The 10,494-nt window shown below is 40.7% G+C and overlaps 2 protein-coding genes and 1 long non-coding RNA gene across 5 annotated transcripts in view; 1 reads left to right on the forward strand and 2 right to left on the reverse strand.

The window, feature by feature from the left end:
- Positions 1-5,300, reverse strand: part of LOC111672007 (uncharacterized protein C16orf52 homolog A-like) — a 9,379-nt gene extending 4,079 nt beyond the window's left edge. Inside the window, exon 1 of one of the 2 annotated variants that reach the window (XM_023429265.2) lies at positions 4,501-5,300. In XM_023429265.2, coding sequence (XP_023285033.1) covers positions 4,501-4,606 — 106 coding nt within the window. In that variant the 5' untranslated portion in view covers positions 4,607-5,300. Of the gene's footprint in view, positions 1-831; positions 1,213-4,500 lie in introns of those variants that run through there. The other variant, XM_023429264.2, reaches the window with a different exon arrangement.
- Positions 4,477-9,731, forward strand: LOC147817788 (uncharacterized). The gene is made up of 2 exons (XR_015438676.1): positions 4,477-4,592; positions 9,299-9,731. It is a non-coding gene; the product is annotated as an uncharacterized LOC147817788 (long non-coding RNA).
- On the reverse strand, positions 5,764-9,623 carry uqcrc2b (ubiquinol-cytochrome c reductase core protein 2b). 2 transcript variants are annotated; one of them, XM_023429287.2, is made up of 13 exons: positions 9,488-9,623; positions 8,918-9,067; positions 8,740-8,804; positions 8,596-8,652; positions 8,071-8,195; positions 7,776-7,873; positions 7,629-7,686; positions 7,445-7,540; positions 7,131-7,330; positions 6,860-6,940; positions 6,696-6,772; positions 6,308-6,461; positions 5,764-6,122 (listed from the first exon to the last, which is right to left on the reverse strand). In XM_023429287.2, the coding sequence occupies exons 4-13, from the start codon at positions 8,628-8,630 to the stop codon at positions 6,039-6,041; spliced, it is 1,008 nt and encodes a 335-aa protein (XP_023285055.2). In that variant the 5' UTR covers positions 8,631-8,652; positions 8,740-8,804; positions 8,918-9,067; positions 9,488-9,623; the 3' UTR covers positions 5,764-6,038. The 2 variants fall into 2 exon arrangements, with proteins under 2 accessions (XP_023285055.2, XP_087036239.1); XM_087180113.1 differs by lacking the exon at positions 9,488-9,623 and adding an exon at positions 9,378-9,478.
- Positions 9,732-10,494: the final 763 nt, after the last annotated feature.

Consider the following 10,494-nt stretch of genomic DNA (forward strand, 5'->3'; position numbering starts at 1 on the left):
CCCCCCCCCCCCGGGATTCTCATATGACGTCAATCAGGTTCAGGGTTCTTGTATGAACCACTGAAGCATCACAGAGAGAGAAACTGGAAGACTGAGACAGAAATGAAGTCATCTGATGGCCTCCTATGTCCCAAAGCCAGGTGGGTGCTGTGATATTAGGTAGGAGAGCTATGTATAACACACACACACACACACACACACACACACACACACACACTTGAAGCCCAACAGAGACAGCGTCTGCTCAACTCTGCATCCAGACTGACTGCAAAGGAAAGAAAAGCTAAATGAAATCCTCCCACACTTTCATTTATTCTTTTGTCTCCCTCCTTTTTCTTTCTTTCCCGCAATTATCTCCAGTGAGCAGTTAGCGCCTCACAAGCAGACACAGAAGAAAGAGGAACTTTATGCATTTTATGGATTTAAACAGAGCAATTTAAACCCAGTGAGTGTAAAACATAATTGACATGATGGCAAAAAATTAAATAAGTAACTGATATCACAAAGAGTGCAGGAGAAACACAGGGAAGCTCTGAAACATCTTATAATCAGGAGGAAAATTAAATTAAATTAAAAAAAGAAGCTGCTTTTGAATTAAAACCTCAATCTACATTTAACTGTTCAGTATTTTACTATAACATGCGTAAAAAGACATAGGAGAACAATATTGGACCTGACAAAAATACATCTCTAGGTTTTATTCCTGCTCATTCCACCAGTCAACTAAGCTGCTTGTAAAATTTAAAATTATTAAAAGTAATTCATCATTTCAGACCTTCAGTGATGAATACAGACTCTGGGTCCGAAGAAAATCCTAAAAACATTCCTCACCATCTCCGACATATTTCTCCTCTTGTATCTGACATGCCATGGAAATAAAATTAGCCTTTAAATGTTTAATGTTTTCATGGAAAAGCTCCCGTTCCTGACCGTGGATCATGGATAGTGCTGGGTGTTGTTATCAAGACCAGACTAATGGGAACATCAGGCCTAAACCACATCCTCCTGCAGACTGACCCCCTATACACAGGATATCCTGTTCCCTCTCAACACATCCTTTCATACCACAGGGCGGGGGACAATGTGAGTAGTGCAATCATTTCCCTGCATATTGGACTCCAAGCAAGTCAACAACTGAAATGTGTTTTTGCTTCATGCCATTATGGAGACTGAATTTTGTTTCTAATAAAAAAATTATTCAGAGAGCAATGATTACGAAGACTTACTAAGAGCGATGACAGCACAAGAAGAAGCAGCAGAAGAAAAAGTGAAATGTAAAGTAAAATTAAATGAGGTCCTAATGAATTATAAAAGATCATCAGTATAATGCATTTTAATAGAATAAAAAATGACTAAGAAAAACCTGGTATTATATTTTACTTGTTGTTTTAGAAAATCTACACTACTTCATTTAACAGGCGCCAGAACAACTGTATATGTTTGTCTAGTTGTACTTCAGGTATTATTGCTGTTATACAGGGACAGTTTCCTGTGGTGGTGTGGGATACTGTATGGAAAGAACTCAGTCTAAGAGTTTATTAATGGACGGGGCATTTGGGAAAGAGCTGGTGAAATGATAAAACTTAAAATAAGTAGTAATATTTGATATGACATGTCTCCCGTAAGACAGACCCTGAGAGTCCCGACAGTCCTGCTGTGATTTAACAGAGGTGTTAGGAAATGGATTTATTTCTTATAAGTGGATTGTTTGTTAAAATGGGATAAAAGGCAAAATCAACATTTTAATTCACAATACTATATATTTTTAAATCTTTATTCATCCTGAGTGAGTTAGGAACACATTCACACAATCATCCAGAGTCTGATCTGCTGGCCACTGGGCAGCTGCACTAAATCAATTTATGGTTCAGTGCTTTAATGGACTGAGAAGTCCTGGTCTCTCCCATCTCTACCAGATTTATCCAGCCCAGGGACCAAAACCAAAAGGTGACCTTTTCGTTTTAGCTAGTTGTTATGGCCTGGTCACAAACTACCCACAAGTAAACATGAGAAAGAAGAAAACAGGAAACCTGTCTTTAACTGCCATAAGACTCTGGAAACGGGCTCTGAATAGTCCAGAAATTAAACTTAAAACTATGAAAACAATACCAATCAACAGCGATGTGTGGATGAATATTATAAAAAGTAATATATAGGAGTTTAAAAAAACCTAGACAGCCGACTGAAGAGATTTATCTGACTCAGGCTCCGTGCAGAGACACAGTTTGGGTGAAATTTATTCTACATATAAACTAAGCAATCACAGCCAAAATAAAATACGTCACGACTGAGCCTGCAGAGTCTGAATTCTCAAGGTGGAAAGCATTTCTCTCCCAGGAGGCCTAATTAAAAGTCACACATCTTCATTCCCCAACAACACTTCCTGCCCTGGGGTGATGACTATCCGGCTAATTAAACAGGAACAACAGGCTTTTAGTACAGTAAGTACAGTAATTTCACACCATTATTTACTATGAGGAATAAAACTCTCAGAGTGTGAGCTGTTCTGAACTTTAGTCCATTTTTGGTTCTATGACAACTGAGATTAAAAAAAAAATTGGTGCGTGGATACTGATTTAATTATGCCACAAAAAACGGCTTGTTATGTGCTCGACTTGCAGCTGCAGCCAGTGTTTTTCACAACAAATTAAATCCTGTTATAATCACTCAGTACGCCTGCTACGTGCTTATCTGTGACCACTGTAGCATTAGTATGTAGGTGGCAGCTGTGCATATACTGTAGTGGTACTGTTTGTCCGTTGCATCAGTTTTAGTCAATGTTTAGCTTTGGACTTTGCATCTGAATCTCAGCAGAGTAAGATTCAGATGCAAAAACCAGGGAGGTGGGCTGTCTGCAGAAGATTGTGGGATTTGGTCAACACCTGTATTCAACACTATAATTCTAGGACTGACTGTACAATCAATGAAATTTGGCTTCCCACTAATGATAATTACTGGCTGTAATATGATCATATTGGTAATAACCAATCATTTAGTTTCATCTACAACCACAGCTGATGACACATATTTATAAAACAATGTTCATTCAATCACCATCAGCTGTAAATCAGGATTATCCATTCAGACACGATCATTTCCAAATGGTGCGTAATAAATGTATTTAAATGCCACTGAAAACATAATTAAAAGTCTTGGGTAATTCTATGTTATTAAATATTCCATAAACTTCAGATAATTCAATGTAAAGTTCATAAAATTAACCTCAGTTGTTATTTGTTAAGCGTTAAAGGGAAACTCCACCTATTTTACACATCAAAGTCTGTTTACAAGGGTTTGGCAGTAATACTGTATTTGTGGCAAAACGTTGTATAAAGCCTTTTGTCTTTTGACCAAGTTGTCAGTGGTCAAGTTGAATTGTGGGTAATGTAGGTACCACGGTGTGTTCAGCTACATTGCTTCTGATAATTTTTTCTAATTGTCCATGAGTATAACAATATCATGATTGAAGCGTTGCTGAATTCAGATTGGTGCATAAAATACTTGACATCACCTTTTGGCTTCTGAGTCTCGCTCATTTCAAAGACACAAATAAAAATATAAATCTAGTGTAAAATAACCAAAACTGTTCAACTTTTGTGGAAAAAAAAAAGAAAAAGTTTTTCATAGAAGACTCTGGTATTTTTTCAATCAGTAAGAAGGTGACTGAGAAATTGAGTCTTTGGGGCCTTTAAAGTGAGTTGACGTACTGAGCAGCTCACAACAGGTCCAGGGCTGTTTATTCAGTTTACTGGTTCTTCTTGTGACCACGCAGCTGTTTAAGATACAGAAATCTGATTTTGTAAAAGCTTCTCTGTTTTCCAGGTAATGGGATGATTAGATGTCAAATACATACTGTATATTACTTATTACGCAGTCGTGAAGACTAAGGTTCATTTCAGCACAGTTGTATGGAAAGTCCTTCTGAAACCCTGCAATCAAATACCTGCCACCATCAGCCCAGATCTTTTGTACCTCTGGACATTTGAACACATTAAATTAAAATGCCACAGAGAAGAGAATGACTTGTGCAACAAAACTAGTTACTTCTTTCCTTTTCTAAACCTTGGGGCTTTGGTTACATTAGCTTGACCTTTGCTGGAGCTGAATTCAAGAAACAAGTTGGGGAAATGTGTTAAATCTTTGTTACATTTTCTTGTGAAATACTTTCACCCTCATTAAGAAAAATCCCAGAATGAAAAATCACTCCTCATAATCTCTGACAACACAAAACCTGTGATAAAAACGATTCATTTTAAAAAGGGTCACAAACCAAAAAGTTGGACAATCACTGCCACGTGAATCTGTGTTGATGGTTTTCACAAAATGCGATTATGAAACTTTTGAAATGTCAAATTGCAAAAAAAAAAAAAAAAAAATCAAGGTCTAAACAATGATATTTGTTTGATATAAGATTTCAGATTGAGTCTTCCTTTACCCCCAGTGTGTTCCCGTCACTCCCCATAAACAAGTGCTGGACCAAAGCGACCAACAACAACCTACCGGCTGATTCTCCAGTGTTGATCCAGTCCGGGTTGGCGATGCTGGCGATGGCGAAGATGTCCGCAGCGAGGAAGAGGCATCCTGATATCACGGTGAGTTTATCCATGTCGGGGGACACAGGTGGAGGTCTGAGTGTTTATGCGCCTCGATCTCACCTTTCTGTGACGGGAGCCGGGACATTTAGACGTCAGTAACTTAAACCCTCACCTCATGTCCCGTCATCCCGGCCACAGTTGCTGCGATGATGGTGATGGGGTCGGTCTGATCCACTGTTTGTCCCCACATCCTGTTGAATCCCACACGATGAAACAGGCAAGGGATTTCCCCTCGGAATATTCACTATTATTGAACCTCAAACAGCCGATCTTGAACCGAGCTGCTGGTTCTTCTCCAGCCCGGGAGGTGAGGATCGCTGCCCGGGTTCATGGATCGTCTACCCCCGGATGCTCCACAGCATTCCGGTGATATTTGGTTTAAAAAAAAAAAGAAGAAAAAAAGAGATGAGTGGAGAATTCACAAAAGAGCTTTAATCGCTGCTCAATTCTCCAGCTGTGAAAATATGTCCATGCAGGCAGTCGACTAATTTTCTGAGTCCACACGGAGCTCCCGATCCGCTGGACGCTCGCAGATGGAAAACGCCACCTAGACTCACATCAGAGCTTCAACTCTCCACCCGTTTTACCGATTTAAAGCCCGTGTAAAGACACAACAGCTGTGTTCTCTGCCAGACGATGCTGTCCTCTCTCACTAATGGAAACTAAAATCCAGTCAGCTCGCGTCTCCATGTCTGTAGTAGGCAACTCTCGCGAGAAAATCCGTAAATAGCCGACGCTCCTGCCACCTTTGGTATCAGCGTAAATCATGCAAGTGGTGATCATTTAAGTGTGTTGCTGTGAACAATCACACAGTCAAGATCTATAAAGTGGCACCTTTATGAAAGAGCTAAAACTCAAAAGTCCACTTACTTGCCATCTGTGGAGCTTTCAATTGTATTACAATTCTCATTTGAGTTTTCTCAGATTCAATGGAGCTTTAGATGTATACAATTTTGAACATTTCTTGGACTTCCCATCCATGTTGCCTTGAGAGTTCATTCCTATTTATTCATATTTTGGTTGAAAGTTCCAGAACAAGCGAGTAAGTGGACCTTGAATGGAGACTGTTCTGTCAGCTGCTTGATTCCAAGGTTGTAAATGAACCAACAAGCTAAAACGGATATATTTTATTACACGAAGACACAACAGTTAAACACATACAACTCCATAAGGTAGATAGAATTTATTCATATTTTACATGAGCTATACAGTTAATGTGGACAGATGAACATTGTGATGCACCAGAGCAGCATCACTGAAGAATATTCTGTTATAACACCTATAAATAACCAGTGGTGTTATGACATTATATCTCTCAGAACAACACTGCAAAATGTGGTGATGATGAAATCTGCTTTATTTCTGTTTTTTGTCAAAATGTAAAAGGGGACAAAATTTGCTTTGTCATCAGTTAGATAAGAGTACTACGTGGCGAGGGGGGCTTTAGATCTCATCCACGAAGGGTGTTTTTATGAGGTTGCCGCTGGATGCCATAGTCTTCTTCCCAGACATGAATTTCTTGGCAGCCTGGAAATAAAAAACATAAACATAGCACACTATTATTAACCAGAAATCACATCTATCGTTATATTACAAGAACAAAATAAATCAACCCATTTTATTAACTGATTAATCTAAATCAGTAACAAATAACTACATTCCCTTTTAGCATTATAAAATAACCAAGAACTGACAAGAACCAAATGTCTTACGTTGGCAACATCGCTCAAGGAGACATTGTCAATGTTGTTGGAGATTTCCTCAGGGGAGATGTAGGTTCCGTCAGTCAGAGCCTGAGTGCCCAGTGCCTCCAGAAAACCCTCTGAGGTCTCCAGAGACATCAGGAACTGTCCCCTCAGCTGGGCCCTGAACAGTAAACAAAGACAAACCCACCATAAGCCACAATGGTGCAAACTAGGAGAGGGAAACATTTAACATGGGTGTAAATAAAGTGGGAGAGAAAAGGACCCACATTTTATTTATTTTTTTTTTACTGTTAAACCCATTTTGTTAGTGTTAGTGTCAACTCAAATAGAAATTTGTTCAGTGTGTTGGTCATCTAGACTGTATGTTAGAGAGCAGTCCGTCTGCATGTCTTACTTGGCCCGAGTCAGGTCAGCAGCTGTGACTCCACCATCAGCAACAGCCTTCACCTGGGCAAGAGCAGCCTTAATCACCTGCACAGAGGACAGAGGTCACGTCAAGACATTTTACTGCAGTTTGTGGTGATGAACAAGCTCCTGTCATGACTGTTGGATACTCACATCACCAGCAGCTGCAGCCTGGGAAATGGTGTAGACCCCAAACAGACCAGAGTCAGAGTAGCTAGTATTGAAAGCACTGACCTGTTCATAAAATGGATGGGAAACAAAAAAGTTTAACAGGTGCTGTTGCAATTATGATAAACACATTTGTAGAATGGCTGCAGAGTTTTCATGACAATCATGCACACACTCTCCTGTCATAATGAGCCAGGCCAAGCCCTAGTGTGCAAACTGTTTCACAAGATTGATTTACAAACTGACAACCACTCACATCAAAGGGGTCAGCGGTTGCCTTGGCAACACCCTGGACCAGTTTGTTGGAGACGTTTGATCCCCTCTTGACATGTGGACCAGCTCCCAGTACTTGCTGCAGCACACCGAAGGCCAGAGCCTCGCTGCTGCCCGCTGCTGCTGACTGGCTCACCACCGCTGAGTGCACCAGACTGCTGGTGCTGGACACACGGCTCTCACCTGGAGAGGGGCAGGAAGAGACGAGTCAGGGAGGAACACAGAGTTTCATTTTCTTCAGTTCAAGTGTTAAAACCAACTTGCACTTTTTTTTTTAACAACGCCTATTCAGCTCACCTCCACGATACTGAGCCTTGGCCCCTGTGGTGCCTGCTCCACTGCGGATGTTGAGGAATTGCTCTCCTACTTGCTTCAGCACAGCGTGGTCAATACCTGGAGGAAAGATGAATGCCATAAACTTAATGATCTTTAATACAGAGTATGTTCCTTTAATGTCCATTTCCATTAAATATTTCCTTACCAAGCCCCACAAGAGCCATTCTTGCGCTTGTGAAATTGTTCTGGACAAACTGGTGCAGCTGGAGGAAAATGCAAACATTAGAAAAAGGGATTGAATGGAAATTAACACCATCAGCCTTAATGGAATAAATACTGGGAAAGTACTCACATGTTCAGACCGGATGTTTTCAACCATGTGCTCGGGGCAGTACAGAGAGTTAGAGAGGGCGTTCTTGTAGGCTGCTCCATGCAGGGCTTCGACCAAAGCTGGAAAAGGAGAGAAGAGGCATGATCATAAATTGAAATATTATTATGTTAGGTGGGAATAAAAGGTAAGCAGTACTATAATCAACCGATGTGGACATATAGATCTAAAGCAGTATTTGGGGTGATGTCCAAAGTCAGATTCTTGCAGGTCAAATTAATAGTCTGTGTGTGCATTGCAAGGGAAATAAAGGCCCTACCTATCTGAGTGCTGTGGGCAGCCTGAGCTCTGTCCATCTTCACTCTGGGTGTAAGGTCTGACACCTCCCATGGCCGGAACTCAGGGGCTGTCGTCACGTTGATCAAATACTCCATCACCGTGTCACTGCAGAACAATTACAAAGAGTGAAAAAAAAACATGTTAGTGATATGAAGTGACTGTGCCATTATCCAGCACTACATCCACAGACACTCAAACCATTTCTGCAGAATCATCCACTTGTCCTGAACTGAACTGAACATTTGTAAGGACAGTGTGCGCTAAGCCGTCACTGTTTCACCAAAATATGCCTGTACAATTCAAGAGGACCCCAGCTACCGTTCTTTGTGAAGAAGTTAATTACAGATGTTTTACAGCCTTCCACTCTACAAGGGATGAGTACTGATACTCAAAACATGTCCTCAGCCTGTACTACAAGTATGGGACATTTTTTTCAAGTCCATGTTAGTTTATAACTGATGTGCTTGTAATATAAAAACAACATTAGTGTTATTCAGAGACTTACATGTCATCTCTCAAGCAGTCAACAGTGTAGATCATGTTCTCTCTGGATGAAGTCACACTGCAGAGAAACACAAACATGCTGATAAGAATGCAGAGACTTGTGTACAGTGGTTTTTGCTATGACACATCTTTCTTGGTTACTGACCTCAGGCTGCCTCCCACAGCTTCAACACCACGGCATATCTTGAAAGATGAAGCTCCTTTGGTTGTCTGGGAAAACACAAAAATGCACATCAGCACCAGGCTGAGAGAGAAGCCAATACTCATGCTCTAGATATACAGTGTGAAGACACAGGAGAACTGGCTGTATTGAAGGATCATACCAGGTTGGAGGCCAGTCGGAGGAGGTGGGTGACCCCCTGGTTGTCAGGGGTCTCATAACGACAACCAGCCTTGATGAACACCCCGATCTTGGAGGCTGGGGAATAGTTCTCAAGTGAGGCGATCACCAGTCCACTGGGCAGTTTGGTCACCTGAACAGAGGTTCATCATTTCCATTAAGTTCAGACAGATATTAAAGTAAAACATGCCAACCAAAACTATAGGTACAATTCAGAATAAACCTCAATATATGTTCTAACATCATTTCGACATTCAAAAGATTTGACATTTTATACTCAGCATAATATGGGAAGAGACAAATAGTTACTCCATAGAGCATAACCAAAATGTGTTTTCTATAACAAACTCAGTTTCATTCGCAGATTCCAAACCACATTGTCTGGACCAAGCCAACCCCACACAGGACCCCAGCACAGTGACCCTCATCATTCCCAAACATACATGTACATCCTGGTAGGAGCCAGCCAGGGGCTGGGCAAGGGACTGGCCTGTTCTGGCAGCCGCATAGAACCGTCTCTGTGGAAAAGAAAGACAAGTCAACTACCACTGACCTGCACATCCTGCGGCTGAAACTTAACGTGCTCGGCGGCACCACTGAACTCCACCTTACGGGCAGCCTGAGCTGCGTAAAGCCTCGTCTGGGAAAACAGAGAACATGGGAAGGCGGGACATTACAACTAAGGTGTTTCTTCCTGACTGGTGAAAGGGCAGTGTGACAAGAAAAGTGTTTAGACACATGAAAGATTATGAAATGATGGGATCGGTGGCGCAAGATCCTCTGGACATGACGAAAAATTTTTGTTATTCATAAGCAAATGGAGTTTTCCCATGATGAGACGTCCTTTAAGTACTTGGAAATCGAAATTTGAACATCTACAGTGTATTTCCACAACAACTAAGCAAACACCATCTGATGATGAAGATCATATGACAAACCCAAAAGCTCCTGAACAGGTACCACATGGACCTTGTGGTTTTTAAAAGTTATGTAATCACCTCTTGTCTAGGGCCTTTTTCAGCAAATGCAAATTAAGTTAAATCTTCTTTTCAGATCTATACTAATATTTAAGAACCAATAAAATTGTTATACAGATGAACATCAAATAAATAAATATACCACAAAGATTTGGTGTCAAAATGCTAAAAAAAAAATGCTATTGGGTGTTGAGCTGAGATTATATTTTCTTCCACCATGATATTATCTTTATTGACTTTACGGTTAGATTAGTTGTATAATGAAAACCAAATATTAACTGCTACGCAATGTTAAAGTTAAATAGTAATGTGTAAAGGGAAATGGAAAGGATGACGTTAAATCAAGTCTACACAAACAAGATATAACAAGCTCTCACTTGTTGAGTGGCTTGTTCAGCAGGCCAAAGGTTTAGTGAATTGGTTTTAATGTTAGTTCACAAAATTACGTCTGGACCATCAATGATACCGTTATAAATCGGTTTATTGCCAGTTAAACACTTGTCAGTTATGTCAGACTTCAGCTGGCCGCCTCCTCCTCTGCTCTTTGTCGCAGCTTGTCCAGAAACGACCCTGAATATTTACA

This window comes from Seriola lalandi, unplaced genomic scaffold (assembly GCF_002814215.2).
Source record: "Seriola lalandi dorsalis isolate HSWRI2012SDOR001 ecotype SW California unplaced genomic scaffold, Sedor1 jcf7180002054892, whole genome shotgun sequence".
Taxonomy (NCBI): domain Eukaryota; kingdom Metazoa; phylum Chordata; class Actinopteri; order Carangiformes; family Carangidae; genus Seriola; species Seriola lalandi.